General features: G+C 50.1%; 1 protein-coding gene across 1 annotated transcript; it reads right to left on the reverse strand.

Annotated features, from left to right (window-relative positions):
* Nucleotides 1–1739: 1739 nt before the first annotated feature.
* Gpr4 (G protein-coupled receptor 4) lies at nucleotides 1740–24433 on the reverse strand. Its single transcript, XM_045134009.1, has 2 exons — nucleotides 24373–24433; nucleotides 1740–4150 (listed from the first exon to the last, which is right to left on the reverse strand). Exon 2 carries the CDS (start codon nucleotides 3435–3437, stop codon nucleotides 2286–2288), a length of 1152 nt encoding a protein of 383 aa, XP_044989944.1. The 5' UTR covers nucleotides 3438–4150; nucleotides 24373–24433; the 3' UTR covers nucleotides 1740–2285.
* Nucleotides 24434–25197: the final 764 nt, after the last annotated feature.

Here is a 25197-nt window from a genome sequence, read left to right on the forward strand (position 1 = left end):
TCAAGTAAATGAATAAAAATAAACAAAAAAGAAAAAGGAAAAAAGTATAGCCAGGCATGGTGCCTCACACCTATAATCCCAGCACTTGGGAGACTGAGCTAGTAGGACGGCCCGTGAGTTCAAGACCAGCCTGGGCCACATAGTGAATTCCACGTCAGCCTGGGCCAGAGTGAGACCCTGCTTCACAACAACAACAACAATGTCTTCCTATGCTCCCCAAGCCAATCCCAGACTCATGGGCTGGGGTAATCCTCCTGCCTCAGCCTTCTGAGTAGCTGGCACGTGTAGACACTTGCGTCGCCCTTGCCCTTTACTCGGTAATCCTGAAGCCCATGAGAACAGAGTCAGGCCCCACTCAGCACAGGCCAGGCTTGAGCTGCCACGGAATGAACGGGTGAAGGGAGGTGTGAACAGTCTTCCTTCTGGCCTGAGCTTCCTTTCCAATTCTGTTCTGCTCGCTCTGTTTCCGTGAGGTTGGCCGAAATCGCCCTTTATATGGTTTCTGACATTATCCAGCCTCCTTCTCCCACCCAGCCCTGGTGAAGGCTGTTTATGCAGAATCTCAGTGTTACTGTTCAGCTGGGTCATGTGCTGCTCACTGTAATCCCAGAGGAGGCTACGGAAGGAACATAGTGGGTTTGAGGCCAGCCTGGAATAAATAGCAAAATTCTGTTTATGAAAAAAGAAAGAAAAGAAAAAGAAGGAAAGGAATTGTTCCCCAACGTGACTGGGGTTGCCCCAAGGACAAATGTGTTTGCTCTGCTAAGTGCATCTCTCCTTCCATGTCCCCTTCGGCACACAGACTTTGACTTCTTTGTGAAAACCATCCTTTACTTCTCTGTTTATTTATCTGAGAGAGAGAGAAAGAGAGAGGCAGATAAATACAGAGAATGGGCATGCCAGGGCCTTCACCCACTGCAAATGAGCTCCGGATGCATGCACCACTTTGTGCATCTGGTTTATGTAGGTACTGGGGACTCGAACCGGGTTCCTTAGGCTTAACAGGTAAGCGCCTTAATTGCCAAGCCATCTCTCCAGCCCTAATTTTTTAAAATTTTATTTATTTAAGAGAGGGGTGGCAGATAGAGAGACAGAATGGGTACAGCAGGGCCTCCAGCCACTGCAAATGAACTCCAGACACATGTGCCACCTTGTGTATCTGGCCTCTGTGGGTCCTGGGGAATTGAAACAGGGTCCTTAGGCTTTGCAGGCAATTGCCTTAACCATTAAGCCATCGCTGCAGCCCCCTCCCCCCCTTTTTTTTTTGAGGTTGGGTCTCAATCTAGCCCAGGATGACCTGTAACTCATTCTATAGTCCCAGGCTGGCCTTAAACTCACAGCAATCCTCCTACCTCTGCCTCCTCAGTGGTGGGATTAAAGGTGTGCGCCACCACGCCCAGCCCCACCTGTTCTTGTCTCATGCCCTCCCACCCCTGTGAGCTCTGAAGATGCGTGGGTCTCTGCTCCCTTCAGGACTGTAGTGACAGGTGTGTGTGGCCACGCCCAGCTGCTTAACACGGGTTCTGGAGATTCGAACTTGCGCAGACCGAGGTCCTCCTGCTTGTTGTGCGGGAAGCCCACTTAACTGCTGAGCCATCTCTTTAACACTTGTTACTTTTTAAACATTTTTAAAAGTTTTATTTAGTTATTTATTTGAGAGAGAGAAAGAGGCAGAGGGAGAGAGAGAGGCAGATAGAGAATGGGCGCGCCAGGGCCTCCAGCCCCTGCAAACAAACTGCAGACACACGTGCCACCTTGTGCATCTGGCTTACATGGGTCCTGAGAATCGAACCAGGGTCATTTGGCTTTGCAGGCAAACGCCTTAACCAGTAAGCCATCCCTCCAGCCCTTATTACTTTTGAGGTAACTTCTCACTCTGTAAGCCAGGCAGGTCTTGAACTTGGGATCCTCCTGCCTCAGCGTCCCCAAGCAGGTGGGACGACTGATGTGCCACCAGGCTAGGATCTTTCTTCTCCTTTTGTCTTCGTCTTTGGAAACCAAACATTTGACATAATTTACTCGGCCCCTCTTCCAGGAAGCCCTCCGTGACCCCCAGAGGGCGGCAGAATCTGGGAAGTCACAGGGACACCGGGCACCTCTGGGTCATTATCCCAGCGGGCCCAGCCAGCCAGACTGAATCATCAGGGGTCCCGATCGATGGACGAAGACGGCTAATATCGACCCGCACGCAGACCTCACTCTTTTTTCTTACATTCTCAGGAATTTAACCTTATTTACATACAATTTGCATACAGCAGAGGAGGGCGGAGGGTGACCAGCCTGGCTCAGTGGGCCGGAAGTAGCATCTTCAGAGGCCCCTGGTCCCCGGTCACCCAGCCGGACGCCCCCGCCTTGCCCGAGCTGCTCCTCTTGGAGGTGAGCGGCGTCTCCAGGGTGAGAGACGCGCTGGCCATCTCCTGGGGCTTGTCGCTGGCCAGGAAGCGGAGGAGGTGGTGCAGGGCCTTGGCCACGTCCCCTCGGGCCCCCTCGTTGACCAGGCAGTAGAGGATGGGGTCGGCCACGCAGTTGAGGCTGGTGAAGGCCAGCGAGCTGTGGTAGGCGGAGAAGATGCGCTCCTCGAAGGCGCAGTCCCAGGGCCGGCCCAGGTAGGCGGCGCTGCGGGACAGCAGCAGCACGTGGTAGGGGGCGAAGCACACGAGCACGATGACGATGAGGCTCAGGGCCAGCCTCTTGATCTTGGCCTTCTCCTGGCGCTCGGTGGACACGCTGCCCTGCACGGCCCGCAGGATGCCCCGGTAGGAGAGCAGCATGAGCGCCCAGGGGAAGAGGAAGCCCACGAAGACGCGGTAGAGGTTCATCCAGGCCACCCAGCCCTGCATGGGGAACTTCTCGAAGCAGAAGGTGTGGTTGTAGCGGTCCCGGAAGAGCTCGTCGTGGAACAGCGGGGCCGAGTTGGCGCCCAGCTCCGTGGCCCACACCAGCGAGCTCACGGCCACGGCCGTCTTGACCCTGCGCAGCCGGGCGAAGCGCAGCGGGTGCGCCACGGCCAGGTAGCGGTCCACGGAGATGCAGCACAGGAAGGCGATGCTGACGTAGATGTTGCTGTAGAAGACGAAGCCGAAGAGCTTGCACGAGCCGGGGCCGTGGATCCAGTTGTCGTGGTGGAGGAAGTAGTCCACCCACAGGGGCAGCGTGCAGATGTACAGCAGGTCGGCGATGCTCAGGTTCATCAGGTAGACGCCCAGCTCGTTGCGCTGGCGCACCTGGCGGTAGGCAGCCCACAGGGCCAGGCAGTTGGTGGGCAGCCCCACGCCGATGACGAAGATGTACAGGGACGGCGGGAACAGGTGGTCCACTCGCGAGTCCACGTGGCAGCCCTCCAGCGTGCGGTTGCCCATGCTGGGCGCCGGCGTGTCCCAGTCGTTTCTCCCCCTGACCCACCGGGGGCTGCAGGGACACCGGGGGCGGGAGGCCATCGGGTCCCCTGGGCCCCTCTCCGGAGGCTCAGGGGCGCGGCATGGTGGCACGCGGAGCAATCCACCCCGGCTGAGCTGGGCGGCGGCGAGGAGGGCTCGGGAGGAGAAGGTGGCCCGAGGGATGGGGGAAACAAGGCCGGGCTGAGAGATCTGTCAGAGAGGGGTGACTGGGCAAGCCATGGAGAGCCGGAGTCATGCACCTGACGGGCGCAGGGGGGATCGGATGAGGAGGGCCGTTTAGGGTGGTTAATTAAGGAGGCGGTGAAGGCACCAATGGGTGGGATGCTGGTCAAGGTCCTAGGGAGTAAACCGCAGCCATGATGAAATGCCACTGGCATGGAATGGTCCAGAAGGCTCAGGAACTATCAGCAGAGGGTTCAGATGGGTTGGGTTGGGGGGACACAGAGTGGGGAAGATGCAAGAAGGATAGCATTTGTTAGGCCCCAGCAGAAAATGAGGGGAAAAAAAAAAATATATATATATATATTCACCAAGGAGGAAGAAAATGAGGTATTCTCTAAGAAAACGTTGGCTAGGGCTGGGGACTGTGGGAAGAAATAGAAAGATGAGTAAGGACTAGAACACAGGAGCGTTGTGGACGGAAGAAGTCTGATGGACCCGTGGAGGACTTCGGGGTCTGTCCTGGTGGGGTCTGAGGGCTTGAGATGTTTGGCTCCACTTAACCACCTGGTAGAAAGCTGACCTCGCAGGGCCTGTGGGAGAGAGGGCTGCATGAGGCAGATGTGGACATCTGTCACCCACGTCTCCCCACATCTGTCCACAGGGAGCCACACACCCCAGCAAATCCAGCTTGGACCCTACCTGAAAGCAACAGATGTCAGAAAAAACAAAAACAAAACAAAACAAAAACAGATGTGAGGGACTTGGGCAAACAGAGGTTTCCAGATTAGATGTTAAAGACCCAGCGTGCAGAGCCTGGTGCATGCCTGTAATCCCAGCACTTGGGAGGTGGAGAGAGGAGGGTCAGGAGTTCAAAGTCACCCTCAACCACAGAGGGCGTTTGAGACAAACTTGGGCTACATGAAACACTGTCTCAAACAACAAAAAGCTACAATGTAGCCAACTGTAGGAAACACTTAAAATGTTTCCAGATTCCCATGATGCAAATGGTTGGTGTTCACATTTGACAAACTGAGGTAGGGAGCCACCCAAGACTTGTCCAGGGTCCTGATGTTGTGCCACCACATCTGGCTTGAAGTTTTTTTGTTTCGTTTTAGGTAGGGTCTCACTCTAGCCCAGGCAGACCTGAAATTCACTCTGTAATCTCAAGGTGGTCTTGAACTCACAGCGAACCTCCTACCTACACTTCCCAAGTGCTGGGATTTAAAGGCGTGCGCCACCATACCCTGCTCCTGTGTATCTATTCTCACTGTCTCTCTTCTGTCTCTCTCTCCTTGCAAATAAATAAAATATTTTTAGCCAGACATGGTGGCACACGCCTTTAATCCCAGCACTCAGGAGGCAGAGGTAGGAGGATCACTGTGAGTTCAGGGCCACCTTGAGATTATATAGTGAATTCCAGGTCAGCCTGAGCTACAGTGAGACCCTACCTCACCAAAAACAAACAAACAAACAAAAAAATTTAATATTTTTTTATTGACAACTTCTATACTTACAGACAATAAACCATGATATCTCCCTCCCCTCCCCCACTTCTCCGTCACAACTCTGCTCCCCATAATATGGCATCCATCTCTCCTTTAGTCTCCCTTTTATTTTGATGTCATTGTCTTTTTCTCCTATTATGAGATAATGCCAGGCACTGCTAGGTCATGGATATCGAGGCTAGCTTCTATCTGAGCAGTTGAACTGTTAGGAGTGATACCCTTCATTTAAAAAAATAACCCCCCAGAAACATGAGCCACCATGTACTTGGGTCCTCTTGCTTTACCCTGAATGCAGGGATTTCAGAGTACACCACAGGCCTGCTTATGTCTTTAGGAAGTGGATCCAGGGCTTTTGCATCCGGAGCCCCACACTGTGGACTCTAGACAAGTGCTCCACCTCTGAGCCACGCCCCCAGCCCCTCACTGTGGGTTCTAGACAAGTGCTCTGCCTCTGAGCCACGCCCCCACCCCTCACTGTGGACTCTAGACAAGTGCTCTACCTCTGAGCCAGGCCCCAAGCCCCTCACTGTGGACTCTAGACAAGTGCTCTACCTCTGAGCCACGCCCCCAGCCCGTCACTGTGGGTTCTAGACAAGTGTTCTACCTCTGAGCCACACCCCCAGCCCCTCACTGTGGACTCTAGACAAGTGCTCTACCTCTGAGCCACGCCCCCAGCCCCTCACTGTGGATCTAGACAAGTGCTCTACCTCTGAGCCACGCCCCCAGCCCCTCACTGTGGGTTCTAGACAAGTGCTCTATCTCTGAGCCACGGCCCCAGCCCCTCACTGTGGGTTCTAGACAAGTGCTCTATCTCTGAGCCACGGCCCCAGCCCCTCACTGTGGGTTCTAGACAAGTGCTCTACCTCTGAGCCACGCCCCCAGCCCCTCACTGTGGATCTAGACAAGTGCTCTACCTCTGAGCCACGCCCCCAGCCCCTCACTGTGGATCTAGACAAGTGCTCTACCTCTGAGCCACGCCCCCAGCCCCTCACTGTGGATCTAGACAAGTGCTCTACCTCTGAGCCACGCCCCCAGCCCCTCACTGTGGATCTAGACAAGTGCTCTACCTCTGAGCCACGTCCCCAGCCCCTCACTGTGGATCCTAGACAAGTGCTCTACCTCTGAGCCACGCCCCCAGCCCCTCACTGTGGATCTAGACAAGTGCTCTACCTCTGAGCCACGCCCCCAGCCCCTCACTGTGGATCTAGACAAGTGCTCTACCTCTGAGCCACGCCCCCAGCCCCTCACTGTGGACTCTAGACAAGTGCTCTACCTCTGAGCCACGCCCCCAGCCCTCACTGTGGGTTCTAGACAAGTGCTCTACCTCTGAGCCACGCCCCCAGCCCCTCACTGTGGATCTAGACAAGTGCTCTACCTCTGAGCCACGCCCCCAGCCCCTCACTGTGGACTCTAGACAAGTGCTCTACCTCTGAGCCACGCCCCCAGCCCCTCACTGTGGATCTAGACAAGTGCTCTACCTCTGAGCCACGCCCCCAGCCCCTCACTGTGGGTTCTAGACAAGTGCTCTATCTCTGAGCCACGCCCCAGCCCCTCACTGTGGATCCCAGGCAAGCACCTGAAGAGCCACTTGGATGGAATTGGAGAGTTTCATGCAGATAATAATAGCTGATTCCCATGCTAGAAAGTTTTTTTTTTTCCCTGACTGCTCTGTGAAGCTAGCTGAGGAGAGGCAGAGAGACCAGAGGGAGGGCAGTAGGAAGCTACTGCAAGCATGTCAGCAGGCAGTGACGGTAGCCCACAGCTGACAGAGGGTTAGTGACCCGTCCATGGATTTAAAGCTCACAGCCCATCTGGAGCACAGCCATGAGGACTTCCCTTTGGGCAGTGACTTGAGCATCTGGGAAGTTCCCAGGGACTCTCTGGATTCCTTCCCCTCTTGGGGCCAAAGTTTCCTCATCTGTCCAATAGCCTGGCCATCATGGTTTGCAAAAGTGTGTACCGGGGACGTTTTGTTGGTGGCTTCCCTGTTTCCACTTTATTCCAGTCAGAGCACCAAGCGCTTTCTCCTTTCACTGTCTGAGCTTAACTCCAGTTAAGATCTTTTTTAACACTCAGAAGACAGAGGTAGGAGGATTTCCATGAGTTCGAGGCCACCCTGCGACTACATAGTGAATTCCAGGTCAGCCCAGGCCAGGGTGAGACCTTACCTTGAAAACAACAAAAACAAAGCAAAACAAAAAAGATCTTTTTTAAGTGCTGGAGATCTAAGATGGGTCAACGTCTAAAGGCTCTTGCTTGCAAAACCTGACAGCCTGGGTTTGATTCCCCCAGTACCCATGTAAAGCAGATGTACAGAGTGGCACATGCATCTGGAGTTTGTTTGTAGTGGCAGGAGGCCCAAGTGTACCCATTCTATCTTTCTCTCTCTTAAAAAGTTTTATTTGTGTGTGTGAGAGAGAAAGAGAGAGTGAGAAAGAAAGAGAGAGCGAGAATATTGGCACATCAGGGCCTCCTGCTACTGCAAATGAACTCCAGACACACGCACCACCATGTGCATCTGGCTAGGAAGTCGAACCTGGGTCGTTAAGGCTTCACAGGCAAGAGCCTTGACTGCTAAGCCATCTCTCTATTTACCTATGTATATCTCACATTTATATAGGTTTATGGAGCTAGTGTTTTCATTCTAGCCCAGGCTGACCTGGAATTCACTCTGTAGTCTCAGGGTGGCGATCCTCCTACCTCTGCCTCCCAAGTGCTTAGGTTAAAGGTGTGTGCCACCACACCTGGCTAAGTAAATCGATTTTTAAAAAATATTTATTATTATTTTTTTATTTGTGAGAGAGAATGAGACAAGAGAGAATGGGTGTGTCAGGGCCTTCAGCCACTGCAAACAAATTCCAGGTGCATGCATCCCCTTGTGCATCTGGCTTACGTGAGTCCTGGAGAATCAAACTGGGATCCTTTGGCTTTGCAGGTAGACGCCTTAACTGCTAAGCCATCTCTCCAGCTCGCATAAATAATTTTTTTAAAAAGGATTTAAAGCTGGGCGTGGTGGCGCACACCTTTAATCCCAGCACTTGAGAGGCAGAGGTAGGAGGATTATCGTGAGTTCAAGACTGCCCTGAGACCACAGAGTGAATTCCAGGTCAGCCTTGGCTACAGTGAGACCCTACCTTGAAAAACCAAAAGAAGATTTAAAGTCGGGGCCTGGCAGGGCACACTATAATCTTCACACTCAGGAGAATGAATCAGAAGTACTGCAATTGAGAGGCTAGTTTGGGCGACATAGTATGTTTCCAATCAACCTCAGCTACATAGTGAGAACTTTTCTCAAGAAAGAGGGCACCAGAGAGGTAGATATAGGGAGGCTTCTGTAAGTTCAAGGCCAGCCTGGGACTACACAGTGAGTTACAGGCCAGTCAGAGCAAGAGTGAGACCCTACCAACCCCTCCCAAATAAAATAAATAAATAGGGGCTGGAAAGATTTCTCAGTGGTTAACGATACTTGCTTCCAAGGCCTGAAGGCCTGGGATCAATACCCACATAAAGTCAGCTGCTTGGAGTTCATTTGTAGAGGCAGGAGACTCTAGTGTGCCCATATTCTCAGTTTCTCTCTCTGTCACTCTCTCTTTATTTATTTATGAGAGAGGAAAAGGCTGATAGATAAAGAAGAAAACTGGCGTGCCAGGGTCTCCAGGCATTGCAAAGCAATTCCAGATACGTGTACCATCTAGCTTATGTGGGTCCTTGGGACTCGAACCTGGGTCCTTAGGCTTCACAGGCTAGCGCCTTAACCACTAAGCTATGTCTCCAGCCCCTCTCTCTTTTTCTTTCACTCTCTCAAACAAACAAAAATATTTTTCAAGCCGGGCATGGTGGCGCACGCCTTCAATCCCAGCACTCGGGAGGCAGAGGTAGGAGGATCACCGTGAGTTCGAGGCCACCCTGAGACTCCATAGTGAATTCCAGGTCAGCCTGGGCTACGGTGAGACCCTACCTCGAAAAAACAACAACAACAAAAATTTTTAAATAGCCCCAGTCGTGAACCTGCTGCCGAGGACTCAGGTCTGTCTGCCCCTCGAACTCCCTCGCTTCCCAACGCTCTGGCCCCCCGCTTGCTTTCTCCCACAGTCTCTCCCACAGGCCGTTTTCATCAAGGAAAAGGACTCTTGTCATACGTCCGCTGTCCAGAACCTCCGCTCTTTCATCCCCTTTGCTGATACAAGCAAGGGTGATGACCTGCTTCCCGCAGGCACAGAGGGTTACACCCATGTAAGAATTCACGAGAGGGGGGCTGGAGAGATGGCTTAGCGGTTAAGCGTTTGCCTGTGAAGCCTAAGGACCCCAGTTCAAGGCTCGATTCCCCAGGACCCACGTTAGCCAGATGCACAAGGGGGCGCACGCGTCTGGGGTTCCTTTGAAGTGGCTGGAAGCCCTGGTGCGCCCATTCTCTCTCTCTCTCTCTCTCTCTCTCTCTCTGGCTCTTTCTCTCTCTCTCTCACTCTCAATAAGTAAATTTTTTAAAAAAGTAAATAAATAAAAAAGAATTCACCAGAGGAATGGCTTGACTACTGTCCAAAGGATTGCTGATGATCACAATAAAAAGAAAACAAGTGGGGGTGGGGGAAGGAGGAAAGGTATTACCATGGGATATTTTTTATAATCATGGAAAATGTTAATAAAAATTGAGAAAAAAAAAAGAATACCTGACAGCACAAGTGGCAGAGGAAAATTAAAGGTACCAAGGGACTTCTTTCAAGTCCCTAAAAGTTACGCCTGAATAATCTCAACTGACCAGAACTAAAAAGATTAATTTTTAGCTACCCATATGGTCTTAAACACTTCACAGGAAAGTATAAACATAAATAATAATATTATAACATAAAATTCTACCAGTCACCATCCAGGCCTCTCACCTGACCTGACCAGCTAGGGAACCTAAGGCTCTTAAGGCCCTATGAAGACAGTCATTGAAATAACCAGCTTTAGCCCACTTGAAAATCTTACCAGGCCCTTAAAACTTTCAACTCAAGAGCCTCAGAAAGCAAAATTAATAAGTACTAGACTCTTCATTTACAAGCTCTGGAGCTCACTTTAAACCTCGCCAGACTTTTAAGTTTTGCTACCTTACTGCTAGATCCCAGGGCTGGATCACAGGGGAAGTAATTTTATAGTGGAAGGACACAGGCATTTGGGTAGACAATAGGGGACTTCACAGGGGTCATAGAATCTGAGTCCCTTCTGGGGTATTCCCACATCAGCCTGAAAACCTGAATTAATCACTCTCATTATGACTCTCCAGTTGAGGGCTGGAATGAGATTTAATATTTACACAGATTCAGCCTGTGTTTTCCATGTGATCCACCCATACAGTCATCTAGGGAGAAGGAATCTCACTTGTCCACAATAACCCTATTAAACAGGGCACTAAGAGTTTGGCTCTACTCTAAGCCATCTGGCTTCCAACTCAGGTGGCTACTATACATTGCAAGGCCCACCAGAAGGACCACTCCGACATTTCTCAGGTTAAAAACCAGGCTAAGCTGGGTGTGGTGAGTTCGAGGCCACCCTGAGACTACATAGTAAATTCCAGGTCAGCCTGAGCCAGAGTGAGACCCTACCTGGAAAAACAAAACAAAACAAACAAACAAACAAAAAAAAACCCCAAACAACCAAAAATAAACTACCAGGCTAGTCAACAGGCCAAAGAGATAGCTCAGGTTCCACTCAAGGCTGCAGTAGTTCTCAACCATGCACTCTCTAGTCTATGATTTACCCTTCAGACAACTCAACAGTAGTTAGAAACCTAATAAACTCAATAAGGTAGACTTATTACCTACCTTAGTTTGTTATTTTATTGGGATCAATCAGAGATGGTGCTGAGAACCAGAAGAAGTACAACCTTTTGTATATTACCTCATCAGCTTAATGTGAGAGATTAAATTTCCCTTAAAACATCCTGATAGGATAAGGGACCATTCATAGCTTTCTGAAACAAACCCATGGCAATTTGGATGGGGAATGTCTCCCAAAGCATCATGTGTTTTATATAGTAGCAATCTGGGAAGTGGATCCATCCTGGAGAAGGTGTGTTACTGGAGGCAGAACTTAAGGTTTCTTATCAGCCCAGCTTGCCAGTGTTTGTTTAGAGCTCAGCTCATTCTCACTGGTTTTTGCTGGCTGCTGTGGCAAGATGTGATGCCAGCCTCCGTTCTACCACGTTTTCCCACCATGCTGATATATCCCTTCAAGAATGTAAGTGAAGCCAAGCGTGGTGGCACACGCCTTTAATCCCAGCACTTGGGAGGCAGAGGTAGGAGGATCGCCATGAGTTCAAGGCCAGCCTGAGATGACAGAGTTAATTCCAGGTCAGCCTGGACCAGAGTGAGACCCTACCTCGAAAAACCAAAAAAAACAAAACAAAACAAAAAAAAAAAACCAACCAACCAAACAAACAAACAAAAGGATGTAAGTGAAAATAAACCCTTTCCTCCTATCAGCAACTTAAAAAATAAAAAAAGAGAAAGAAGTGGGGCGTGGAGGAATGGCTTAGCAGTTAAGACACTTGCCTGTGAAGACTAAGGACCCAGGTTTGATTCTCCAAGTCCCACTTAAGCCAGATGCACATAGTGGCACATACATCTGGAGTTCGTTTGCAGTGGCTAGAGTCCTTGGCATGCTCATTTTCACTCTGTCTCCCTCTCTCCCTATCTGTCTCTAATATATAATAAAGACATAAATAAAATCTGGAGAGCTATCTTAGTTGTTAAGGCACATGCCTGCAAAGCCCAAGGACCCCAGGTTCAATTTCGCTAGGACCCACGTAAGCCAGATGCACATGGTTGCACATACATCTGGAGTTTGTTTGCAGTGGCTAGAGGTCCTGGTGTGCCCATTCTCACTCTTTCTCTCTGTCTCTAATAACTAACTAACTAAATAAATAAATAAATAATCTTTTTTTGAAAAAAAGAAACCATAAAACAAGAAAGCTGGGCATGGTGGCGCATGCCTTTAATCCCAGCACTTAATAGGCAGAGATAATAGAATTGCCATGAGTTTGAGACTACATACTGAATTCCAGGTTAGCCTGAGCTACAGTGAGACCCTACCTCGAAAAAAAAAAAAGAAAGGAAGGAAGAAAAAGAAACAAGTGAAGGTGTTCAAGAAGAAATTTGCCTGTAATGGTACTGTAGTTAAACATGCAGAATATGGAGAAATGAGAAATGATTCAGCTACAGGGTGACCCGCGCAAGAGCATCTGCCAGTTCCCAACAGAGACTGGGCTGCCTAGGGATGATCAGCTGAAAGTTCATGGGTTTTAAGTGCTTGCGGCTCTCTGAAACACAAAGAGGTTTCCTTGCAATGAGTAGAATGTCCCTTCTGTCCCATGTCACAAGTTTAAAACCCTCACAGATAAGGTAGGATGATCACCATGAGTTTGAGGCCACCCTGAGACAACATAGTGAGTTCCAGGTCAACCTGGGCTAAAATGGGACCCTCCCTTGAAAAGTCAAAAATATAATAATTTTTTTTTTTGTTTTTTTTTTGAGGTAGGGTCTCACTCTGGCCAGGCTGACCTGGAATTCACTATGTAGTCTCAGGGTGGCCTTGACCTCACAGTGATCCTCCTATCTCTGCTTCCTGAGTGCTGGGATTAAAGGTGTGCACCACCACACTCCGCTCAATAATAATAATTTTTAAAAAGCTGTCTCTTAAAACAAAAATAAATAAATAAGCAAAAATATTTAAAATAAATGAAAAATAAAATACAAACAAGAAAATAGCCAGACGTGGTGGCACATGCCTTTAATCTCAACACTCCAGAGGCCAAGGCAACAGACCACCCTGAGACTCCATTCCAGGTCAGCTTGGATTAGAGAGAGAGACCCTACATCTAAAAGCAAAAATAACAACAACAACAACAACAACAAAACAATAAAATACAAAGTTCAAACAAATAAAAAGGTGCAATTTACAATAAAGCTTCCAGATTAAGCAAAATTCAAAAAAAATATATATATATGAGCCAGGTGTGGTGGCGCACACCTTTAATCCCAGTACTCGAGAGGCAGGGGTAGGAGGATTGCCGTGAGTTCAAGGCCAGCTGAGACTACAGAGTGACTTCCAGGTCAGCCTGGGCTACAGTGAGATTTTACTTCAAAAAAAAAAAAAATACACACATACATATATATATATGCTGAGGGCTGGAGAGATGGCTGAGTAGTTAAAAGTATTGCCAATGCAAACATGGGGGCCTGAGGAGCCCTGGGAGACAGCTTGAGATTGATACCCAGAAACCAGAGAAACAGCTGGGCGTGGCCACATTTCTGTAACCCCAGTCACATAAGGGAGCGGGGACCTGGGAATTGCCAGAGCTTGTGAAAACAAGCAGTAAGAGGCTTGTGCTCAAATAAGGACAGGTGGAAGAGCAACGGAGAAGTCTGCCCAACGCTCAGCTCGGGCCACCGTAAGTGAGCGCATACCAACTGTGGGTGAGTGAGTGAGGCATCACAAAAAAGGAAGGAAAAACTAAACTAGGCATGGCAGGACACGCCTTTAATCCCAGCACTTGGGAGGCAGAGGTAGGAGGATCGCCGTGAGTTCGAGGCCAGCCTGAGACTTTGTAGTGAATTCCAGGTCAGCCTGGGCTAGAGTGAGATCCTACCTTGAAAAAAAAAACAAACTCAAAAACATTGTAAGTCAAAGAACAGATTAATGGGGGTGAAAAGGTCTAAGTGAGGTCAGAGGATTGAGTAAAGGAAAGGTGGAGGGAGGGCTAATCAAAATCTAAGGGGATATAAATAAATCATATGGATACCTACTTTTTTGGACAATGGAACACTTAGGAGCTAGAAAATTCTCAGTGCCAGAGATGGGATACCTTCCAGTCAGTTGTTGCCCAGGGTGGCCCCTGATGCCCCCAAAACATTACAGGCCATTGCCAAGGCCCTTGGTTTCCCACCAGGAATAGATGGTAAGACCCTATTGCTGAAGACTCCACATACTTGGGCTGCAAGGCCACTAAGAAATCCTGCTGGAGCTGAGCTGATAACCTCCTCAATGTAGATCAGCTGACAGAAAGCTGGAAAAAGCCATTCTGCATGCTGTTCAATGGGAGAAAGAGAAATCACCAGAGAAGATACTTTACAGCGGGCATTGCAAGCTTTATATTTGGCCGGACAGGCTAAATGAGCCAACAGGTACAACAGTGGCACATCTGTCATGGTGGAAACCAGCTGCCCTCTAATTGGACTGGAGGCTCGCTCCATGGGAGGGAATACATCCCTGATACTGAAAACCTACAACAGGGGTAGTTATGAGCCCTGGGGGTGTAACGTCTGCTGTTGTCTGGCTAAATGTATATACTATGCTCACCAAACTACCCAGTAAGCACTTCTCTCAATGTTCATACCCATATATTAATGCTACTCTCACTTTTGGTAGAGAACCTTCTCTTTTCAGATAGCAGTGACCTTGGGATAACTCAGAAGGCATCATGGTGCTGGGAAGAAGTGACAGAGGAGTGCTCAGCACTGAAATATTTCTATCACATCTTCCAAGGCTCAGGGTCCATTGTGGAAGAGGTGGTGGAAAGAATGTAAGAGCCAAAGGAAGGGTAGGGCTCCTTACAATGTGCTCCTCAAGACACAAAATGGCCTGGATATCCATGACCTCACAGTGCCTGACACTACCTACACAAGACCATCATAAGAGGAGGAAAAGATCATGACATCAAAATAAAAGAGAGACTGATTGAGATGGGAAGGGGATATGATGGAGAATGGAATTTCAAAGGGGAAAGTGGGGGGAGGGAGGGAATTACCATGGGATATTGTTTACAATTATGGAAGTTGTCAACAAAAATTAATAAATAAATAGAAGAGTTTACTCTAAAAATTAATTATAAAAATAAAATGAATAATATTTTTTAAATGTCAAAAAAATGATTTAGGGCGCACGCCTTTAATCCCAGCATTTGGGAGACAGAGATAGGAGGATAGCCATGAGTTTGAGGCCACCCTGAGAATACAAAGTGAATTCCAGGTCAGCCTGGGCAACAGTGAGACCCTACCTCAAAAAAAGCAAAAAAGAAAAGAAGGAAAAAATTATTTAGGGGGCTGGAGAGATGCCGTAGTGGTTAAGGCACTTGCCTGCAAAGCCTAAGGACCTAGGTTCAATTCCTCAGTTCCCAAGTAAAGCCAGATACACAAAGAGGTGCATGCATGTAGGATTCATTTGTAGTGGTTAGAGGCCCTGGCACACCTATTCTCTCATTCTCTTTCACTCTGCCTTTCTCTGTTTGCAAATTAATTAATTAATTAAAAAATATTTAGGCCGGGCATGGTGGCACACGCCTTTAATCCCAGCACTTGGGAGGCAGAGGTCGGAGGATCGCCATGAGTTAGAAGCCACCCTGAGACTACAGAGTGAATTCCAGGTCAGCCTGGGCTAGAGTGAGACCCTACATCGAAAAAAAAAAAAAAAAATTATAGGCCAGCACTCAGGAGACTGAGGTAGGAGGCTCACTATGAGTTGGAGGCCAGCCTGGAGCTACAGCATAAATTTCATTTCAGCCTAGGCTAGAGTGAGACCCTACCTCAAAAAAAAAAAGTTTTTATTTATAGTCAAGTGTGGTGGTGCACGCCTTTAATCCCACCATTTGGGAGTCAGAGGTAGGAGGATCACTGTCAGTTCAAGGCCAGCCTGAAACTACATAGTGAATTCCACATCAGCCTGAGCTAAAACAAGATTCTACCCTGAAAAAAAAATTATGTATGTATGTATGTATGTATTTGTGAGCAGAGAAAGATACTATGAGCACACCAGGGTCTCTTGCCATAGCAGATGCACTTCAGATGCATGCACCACTTTGCTCAGCTGGCTCAAGAGCCCCTGTTCACAGCACCTTGTAGGTACACTGTTTCTTTCTGTCTATTGTACACTGTTTCTATTTCTGTCTGTTCTGGAAGGACACAGACCTTGTGTATATCTTGGAGCCTGCCCTATTACCAGCACACTGAGCAGGATACAGTAGGCACTCTGTAAGTGACCAGAAGTGGGAGAGATGGCTTACCAGTTAAGGTGCATGCCTGTGAAGCCTAAGGACCCAGGTTCGATTCTCCAGGTCCCACGTAAGCCAGATGTACATACTCACGCATGTGTCTGGAGTTCACTTGCAGTGGCTACAGGCCCTGGTGCACCCACTTTCACTCTCTCTCTCCCACTCTGTGTCTAATAAATAAATCAAAATATAAGTGAAACTGGACATGGTGGCACATGCCTTTAATCCCAGCACTTGGAAGGCAGAGGTAGGAGGATCGCCATGAATTTGAGGCCACCCTGAAACTAGTGAATTCCAGGTCAGCCTGGGTTAGACACCCTACCTCAAAAAAAAAAAAAAAAAAAAAAAGTGGGCTGGAGAGATGGCTTAGCAGTTAAGCGCTTGCCTGTGAAGACTAAGGACCCCAGTTTGAAGCTTGATTCTCCAGGACCCACATTAGCCAGATGCACAAGGGGGTGCATGCATCTGGAATTCGCTTGCACTGGCTGGAAACCCTGGCGTGCCCATTCTCCCTCTCTCTCTATATCTGCCTCTTTCTGTCCTGTCACTCTCAAATAAATAAATAAAAATGAACAACAACAACAAAAAATTTAAAAATGTGTGTGTGTCATCAGAAGCATCCAGCAGTGGGTACCAAGCCTTGGCCAGCACATTTCCCAAGGGAGTAACCTCTCCCTTCCCTGATTCTACACCTCAGAATCAAGCCCGGCGTGTGATGGGGGGGGGGGGAGCAGTGGAAGGAGTCAGCCTTGAAGAGATAAAAGGTCAAGATGCATCCGCTTCCTAATTGACTTGGAAAGGTCAGGCTGTGTCCTGCTCCTTCATGTCCAGTCCCATATGGGGTCCTTAGGTGCCTACTGCGCTCACCCTAGAGTTGTTAAGTTTCTGGTCCCGTGAGGGTTAGTGGTTGAGACTTATTCCTAAGCAGTCCGGTGTAAGCCACTCTCTCCTTGTCTTCCATGGCAACCCCCCACCCAAACCAATCCCTACAAAACCTCATTCCTCTCTTCTGGCCTGTTCATTTCTCCTAAGGTCGTCCTATGTCTGCCCTTTGGGCATCGCCTTCTGTCCTTCCTCCTGCGAATTACTTCAGTTGCCCGGTTCCCTATCTGCAAATAGAGGGCATAATCTCTATCCTGATCATACCACATGTGGAATGAGATATGGTATATCCACCAGTGAGGGGCTGGGGGCGTGGCTCAGAGGTAGAGCACTTGTCTAGGATCCACCAGTGAGGGGCTGGGGGCGTGGCTCAGAGGTAGAGCACTTGTCTAGATCCACAGTGAGGGGCTGGGGGCGTGGCTCAGAGGTAGAGCACTTGTCTAGATCCACAGTGAGGGGCTGGGGGCGTGGCTCAGAGGTAGAGCACTTGTCTAGATCCACAGTGAGGGGCTGGGGGCGTGGCTCAGAGGTAGAGCACTTGTCTAGAACCCACAGTGAGGGGCTGGGGGCGTGGCTCAGAGGTAGAACACTTGTCTAGATCCACAGTGAGGGGCTGGGGGCGTGGCTCAGAGGTGGAGCACTTGTCTAGATCCACAGTGAGGGGCTGGGGGCGTGGCTCAGAGGTAGAGCACTTGTCTAGGATCCACAGTGAGGGGCTGGGGGCGTGGCTCAGAGGTGGAGCACTTGTCTAGATCCACAGTGAGGGGCTGGGGGCGTGGCTCAGAGGTAGAGCACTTGTCTAGGATCCACAGTGAGGGGCTGGGGGCGTGGCTCAGAGGTAGAGCACTTGTCTAGGATCCACAGTGAGGGGCTGGGGTCGTGGCTCAGAGGTAGAGCACTTGTCTAGGATCCACAGTGAGGGGCTGGGGCCATGGCTCAGAGGTAGAGCACTTGTCTAGAGTCCACAGTGAGGGGCTGGGGGCGTGGCTCAGAGGTAGAGCACTTGTCTAGATCCACAGTGAGGGGCTGGGGCGTGGCTCAGAAGTAAAGAGCTGGTCTGACTTGTCCAAGTTTAGGTTGTATTTCCAGTATTACAAAATAATAACTAAAAAAATACCCCGTTTAAGCCAGACTTGGTGGCCCATGTGTTTAATCCCTGCAGTTGGGAGGCAGAGGTAGGAGAATCACCATGAGTCCAAGGCCACCATGAGACTAGAGAGTGAATTCCAGGTCAGCCTGAACTACAGGGAGATCCTACGTCACAAAAAACAAAAACAAACAGACAAAAATACCCTATTTAACAATGACTTCTTCACAGGTACTGGATGGCTGAGATAAGAAGTGAATGTTTTGTCATGGGAGGCGGGGCCACGTGGCCAGCTCGGGGTCCCCTGCCGGGCCTCCTTCATCTGCAGGTCCTGCTGAGACTGGAGCCTCGCACACAATAGAGACATTCCTGACAGCCAACGGAAATAAACTTCCTAGTGCTAATTTCCTCCCAGAGAACTAGCCGGCACCTACTCCTTCTGTCCTCAGTAGACACATGTCCTGGGGGTACCCGGCGTGGGGCAGGGATGCTGTACAGACAGCCTGACATCTGTCCATCATGAAATGCCCAAAGCACCTCCGACGCTTAAAAGTGCACAAATCCCTACGGGCTGCGTGTGACTAGGCTGGGGAACTATCTCTTCCTGGTAGATGGAAACTAAGACCTGGTGTAGCAATAGTTTTTTGTTGTTGTTGTTTTAAGAGAGAGACAGAGTAAGAGTGAGTTTGCATGCCAGGGTCTTCAGCCATTGCAATCGAACTCCAAACACATGCACCACCTTTTGCGCATATGTGATCTTGCGCACTTGCGTTGCCTTGTGCCTCTGGCTTATGTGGGACCTGGAGAGTCGAACATGGGTCCTTAGGCTTTGCAGGCAAGCACCTTAACCACTAAGCCATCTCTCCCGCCCATATTTTATTTATTTATTTATTTAATTAATTAATTTATTTATTTGTGTGTGTGTGTGAGGTAGGGTCTCACTCTAGCCCAGACTGACCTGAAATTCACTATGGAGTCTCAGGGTGGCCTCGAACTCACAACAGTCCTACTTCTGCCTCCCAGGTGCTGGGATTAAAGGTGTGCGCCACCACGCCCAGCCATATTTTATTTTTTGCTGGAGCAATGAACCCCTAACTCTCACAGCCCATAAGAAGCTCCTCCTATCTCACAGCAACCCCCCCACAACTTGTGTTCCCACCACAGAGATAAGTCCAGAGATAATCATGGGGACACAGGAAGGAGTAGCTTGAGCCCCAGTCCTCCCCACCAAGGCTTCAGCTGCTCAAGCCAGATAAATTCCTGGCCCCGCCAGGCTCAAGAGACAGCAGGTGGAAAAGACAAGAGCCCCCCCTTATCCCCATCACCCCTCAACTCACCAGCCTTGTTTTGGAAGCCAACAGGCTGACCTCCCCATTTTTTCCTCCACTTTGGGCTTCTGGCTCCCCGGCCCCCCTCCTCAGCCCCAGGAGACTGGCCAGCTCAGCTCATTAGGAATGAAATGTGATCACTGTGTCTCGCTCCCCACCTGGTGCCTTGGCAGCAGGCGGAAATCAGGGGGCAGGGGTGCCGTTGGCCACCCTGATGCCTTGCCTGGGCCTCAGTTTCCCCATTTCTGCTAAGAAGAGTGTCTCCATGCCCCTCCCAGTGTACCTACATCACCTAGCAAAGGGGTACTTGAATTCTCAGACATTCCCCGCTAACAACTCAGCCTTCTAACAGTTCTCAAATTCTAAGGATCTATGGCCAGTCCAGTTCTGGGTGGAATGTTCCAGTAAAACATTCTAAAGCTTTGATCTGCTCTCATTCTATTATTATTATCCTTGCCTTTGCAAGGGCCTACCCTTGTCAGTTTCCAATATTCCAGGAGTCTCACATTCCAAGATTCTAAAGTTCTATTGTTAGAACACTATGATTTCTTTTTTTTGAAAAAACACTATGACTTTCATAATCTATTATTAAACCCTTGGGTGATTTTATCTTTGCCCAGCAAACTTGAATACATGTTTCTCTTTTCATTTTCTTTTTATTTTTTTTTTACAGAAATGAGAACAGGGGCTGGAGAGATGGCTTAGCGGTTAAAGCTGTTGCCTGCAAGGCCAAAGGACCCAAGTTTGCTTCCCCAGGACCCCCGTAAGCCAGATGCACAAGGGGGCACACACATCTGGAGTTCGTTTGCAGTGGCTGGAGGCCCTGGTGTGCCCATTCTTTCTCTCTCTCGCTTTCTCTCTACCTGCCTATTTCTTTCCCTTTCTCTCTCAAATAAATAAAATTAAAGTTAAGAAAAAAAGAAATGAGAACAGACCGTAAATAGGTGAACCCCACTTCCTCTTTTCTCCCATTTCTGCTGTTTCTTTATCCTTAATTTTCCAAAAAGATGAAGTCTGACTGGCGTGGTGGTGCACGCCTTTAATCCCAGCACTCAGGAGGCAGAGGTAGGAGGATCACAGTGAGTTCGAGGCCACCCTGAGACTCCATAGTGAATTCCAGGTCAGCCTGGGCTAGAGCGAGACCCTACCTCAAAAAAAAAAAAAAAAAAAAAAAAGATGAAGTCTAAGACTGTGTAGCATTCTAAGATCCTGAGTGGACAAGGGTGGGGTGACGGGCCATCGCCTTACATGACCCCCCCCACCGCCGTGAAGTTCTCACCACCTGGAGGGACCGTAGGAACCCAAGGTGCTTTGTACCCTATGCTCAGCGGTCTCGCTTCGTCCCTCCCTGTTCACACCGGCTGAGTTATTATTTGTCTAGACACAAACAAAATTATAGGCCCTGTCCTGAGGGAACAGTGGGCTTCGTGGGGAGGGTCAGGAGACAGAGGCAGAGCTAATTCCCCCTCCCTGCCTCTCTCCCCACTCAACTCCACCCCCTCCACCCAGCCCACCTGTGACCCCAAAATTCTCCTCTGCCTCCTCCAGCTACCCGCTCTCAGCCTGGCATAGCCCCCCCTACTCACCTCAAAGACCTGCTTCCCCTAATTCCTCCAACTTAATGGTAGCAAAAGAATTAAACTTTAGGGTTGGAGAGATGGCTTAGCGGTTAAGCGCTTGCCTGTGAAGCCTAAGGACCCTGGTTCGAGGCTCGGTTCCCCAGGTCCCACGTTAGCCAGATGCACAAGGGGGCGCATGTGTCTGGAGTTCGTTTGCAGAGGCTGGAAGCCCTGGTGCGCCCATTTCTCTCTCTCCCTCTGTCTTTCTCTCTGTATCTGTCGTTCTCAAATAAATAAATAAATAAAAATTAAAAAAAAAATTAAAAAAAAAAGAATTAAACTTTAGCTCTCCAGACAAGGCCAAGGAAAACCAGGTTTTTCAATTTTGGGTAACAGTTGGACAAACGTTCTGAACCCCACAGCCTAGCACTGATAGTAAGGATTCCTTCTCTGGGGCCTCAGTTTCCCTATCAAAAATTGGGGATGAGGGTGGAGAGATGGCTTAGCGATTAAAGGCACTTGCCTGTGAAGCCTAAGGACCCAGGTTTGCTTCGTCAGGACCCACATAAGCCAGATGCACAAGGTGGCGCATGTGTCTGGAATTCGTTTGCAGTGGCTGGAGGCCCTGGCATGCCTGTTCTCTATCTGCCTCTCATGCTCTCCCTCTTTAATAAATAAAATGAAAATTTAAAAAAATCTTTAAAATTTAGGGGATAAAAAAAATGGGCTGGGGAGATAGATGACTTAGTGGTTACGGCATTTGCCTGCAAAAACCAAAGGAACATGGTTCAATTCCCCAGAACCCACGTAAGTCAGATGCACAAGGTGGCGCATGCGTCTGGAGTGCATTTGCAGTGGCTGGAGGCCCTGATGCGCCCATTTTCTCTCTCTCTCTCTCTCTCTCTCTCTCTCTGTCACTCTCAAATAAATAAATAAAACTAAAAAAAAATTTTTTTTAAAGGGGGGATGGCCAGACGTGGTGGTGCATGCCCTTAATCCCAGCACTCGGGAGGCAGAGGTAGGAGGATCGCCGTGAGTTTGAGGCCACCCTGAGACTGCATAGTGAATTCCAGGTCAGCCTGGGCTAGCGTGAAACCCTACCTGGAAAAACCAAAAAATAAAAAGATCAACACTGATCTGCTTGGGTTGAATGACTGCCATGTCCTGAGGACCTCTGGTTTGATGGAGCCCGAGTCTTCAGAGCTCCCCTCCGAAGGCTGGAACCATCCAAAGAACAGAAGGCAGAATTTCACTGTGCAGCTCAGGCTGGCCTCAAATCTGAGATTCCCCCTGTCCCTGCCTCCTGAATATTCGTGTTCCCAACAGGCATGTGACACAAGAATGGGGTTCTTGGGGCTGGAGAGATGGCGTAGCGGTTAAGTGCTTGCCTGTGAAGCCTAAGGACCCCGGTTCAAGGCTGGATTCCCCAGGACCCACGTTAGCCAGATGCAGAAGAGGGTGCACGCGCCTGGAGTTCATTTGCAGTGGCTGGAGGCCCTGGTGCGCCCATTCTCTCTATCTGCCTCTTTCTTTCTCTGTTTGTTGCTCTCAAATAAGTAAATACAAATAAATGAAAAAAAAATAAATTAAACATTTAAAAAAAAGAATGGGGTTCTTGTTGTTTTGAGGCCTCATGTAGCCCAGGCTGACCTTGAACTCCTGTTCCTCCTGCCTCCACCCACTTTCCAAGAGCAAGAAAGAAAAGCATGTGCCACCAAGCCAGGTTCCTACAAGTGCTGTATATCATGTAATTCCAGGGGTTCTGAGAACCCCCCTCTTCCATCTCCCTGAGCTTTGCCTAGGAGAACCCCTTGGCGGACAGGAAAATGTCCCATCGTCACTCCAAATATAAAGTCAAGTTCAAGCATAGAGGCAGACCTGGTGGGAGTGAGGGGATTGCCTTTGGTAAAGCTGAAGTATGGGGGGCTGGTGGGAGCTCTCGAAGAGTGTTGAGGTTAGCCCCTGTCTTCTCTCTCTGTGCCCCCGGAACCCAGACACACACACACACACACACACACACACACACACACACACACACGACCATGATTCACAGAGTCCCTAGCGCCCTCTCAGCCTGGGCAAGCTGCTCAAAGCATCCACTTCCGGGGCAGGGGAATGCTATAAAGGGAGGAAGGAGTTAATATCAACCTAGCCAAATCCTGGAAGGGAGGAAGTGGGGGAGGAAGTCCACCACCCCCAGCCAGGAATTCCTGAAATTGGAGGGTGGGGTGGGTGTGGCTTCAGAACCAGGGGGTGACTCTGAAGGGGGTCTTGAGGTCACCGTGTCACTTACAGTCCACTTACGCCAGGTCACAAGCCCACTGACCCCTACCTCAGTCTTAAGCATAGAGGAAAAGTTCTGAGATGTTTTAGGATTTAGGGGCTGAAGGTACCAAACAGGGTAGTAACAGGGTGATTGATGGAAAAAAAAAAAACAAAATATAACAGAGGGGCACAGAGAAGCTCGGAAAGGGAGACAGAGGTAGCGATCATCTGAGACTGAAGGTCCCATGCCACGCGGGAAGAGACAGAAAGGAAGAGACTCAGAAGCAAATGGAGCGGACCTGGGGGTGGGGGACAGAGGGAAAACACAGCCCACTGATGCGGTTGGTGGTACGAAACGGTGATCTTATTCCTTAGGAGGCTTATTCCTTAGGAGGCTGTCAAGTTCAAGGGCTGCCTGGACGACATGCAGAATCAAAATGCACTTAAGTAAAAGGACTCCAATAATAATAATAATAAAGCCAGTTGCAGTGGCCCACGCCTTTAATCCCAGCATTCCAGAGGCTGAGGTAGGAGGATCTCCGTGAGTTTGAGGCCAGCCTGGGCTAGAGACCCCACTTAAAAAAAAAAGAAAAAGAAAAAGAAAAACCACCCAGCACTTGGGAGGCAGAGGTACGAGGATCGCTGTGAATGCAAGGGTACCCTGAGAATACATAGTGAATCGCAGGTCAGCCTGGGGCTAGAGTGAGACCCTACCTCGGGGGGGGGGGGGTAAATAAATAAATAAATAAATAAAATAAAACGCACCACCATACACAAACCCACAAAACAACAAGGTCAAATAAAAAGAATAAAAATGACCTCGTGGACGTGCCTGTAATCCCAACAATCTGGGATGCTGAGGCAGGAGGTTTGCCATGAGTTTGGCATCAGCCTGAACTACATAGTGAGTTCAAAGCCAGCCTAGGCTGTCCAGGGAGACCTTGGGCAACACGCAAACGCGAGAGAGAGAGAGAGAGAGAGAGAGAGAGAGAGAGAGAGAGGGAGAGAGATGGGAAGGAACCCACAGGGAGCAGTGCTCAGGGCAGCGGTGGGGGCGGACAGGGAGACTGAGGCAGAGGCACTGGAACCCAGGGCCAAGGCCGGGCCACCAGGAGGCGGCGAGCCTTTGGCGGGAAGGGGGTCGGCGGAGGGACAGAGCCTACCTGGCCTGGGCTGGGCGGCTGCACCGGGCCCCGGGCGGCGCCACGCTCGGCTGCGGCTCGGCCGGGCTCTCGGCGGAGCGGGGACCCGGCGGGCGCCCCCGCGGGGCAGGACGGCGGCGACTCCCCCGGGTCCCCGCGGCTGCACTTGCGGCCGAGGCCCCGCCCCGGGCAGCGCCGCCCCGCCCCCGTTAACCCCTCCCCTGCCGCGCCCCACCCCTTCCCCGAGGGACCCGCGCGCGCCCCTGGAGAGGCACGTCATCTGCACCTGCCGCTGGGACCCCCCAAACACCGTCCTGTCCTGCAAAGCCCCAAGAGGGGGGTCTCGGGGGTCACCCCACCTCCCAGTACGCCTCCCTCCCCTCCGGCCGTCGGGGTGCAGCCTCTCTCCCGGGACCCACCTTGGCTCCTTTGGGATACCTCAGCCCGCAGCCGCCAAACTGCGTGTCCCCCGAGAGAAGGGATAAGGGGTGCTGGTAAGTCCCGAACTCCAAGGTCAGGGCTGCCACGAGCAGAAGGGGCGCTTGAGGCTCACCGTCCCAGGCTGCTAGCCAGCCACCGACCCGTAAGGGGATGGCTGCCTCCTGCCTCAGTTTCCCCCAAAATATACAATATTATCTTTCTCTTGGGGACGTACTTGCGGCTGGTGTCAAATCTGTGAAAGAAGCCGGGCGTGGTGGCGCACGTCTTTAAATCCCAGCACTCGGGAGGCAGAGGTAGGAGGATCGCTATGAGTTCGAGGCCACCCTGAAACTGCATAGTGAATTCCAGGTCAGCCTGGGCTAGAGAGAGACCCTACCCCGTGGGGGCGGGGGGGGGAAGCTAAAG

Source organism: Jaculus jaculus, chromosome 14 (genome assembly GCF_020740685.1).
Source record: "Jaculus jaculus isolate mJacJac1 chromosome 14, mJacJac1.mat.Y.cur, whole genome shotgun sequence".
Taxonomy (NCBI): Eukaryota; Metazoa; Chordata; class Mammalia; order Rodentia; family Dipodidae; genus Jaculus; species Jaculus jaculus.

Bases quoted from the DNA above. Each gene is read 5' to 3' on its own strand.
- Gpr4 (XM_045134009.1), bottom strand. From the start codon at position 3,437: ATGGCCTCCCGCCCCCGGTGTCCCTGCAGCCCCCGGTGGGTCAGGGGG.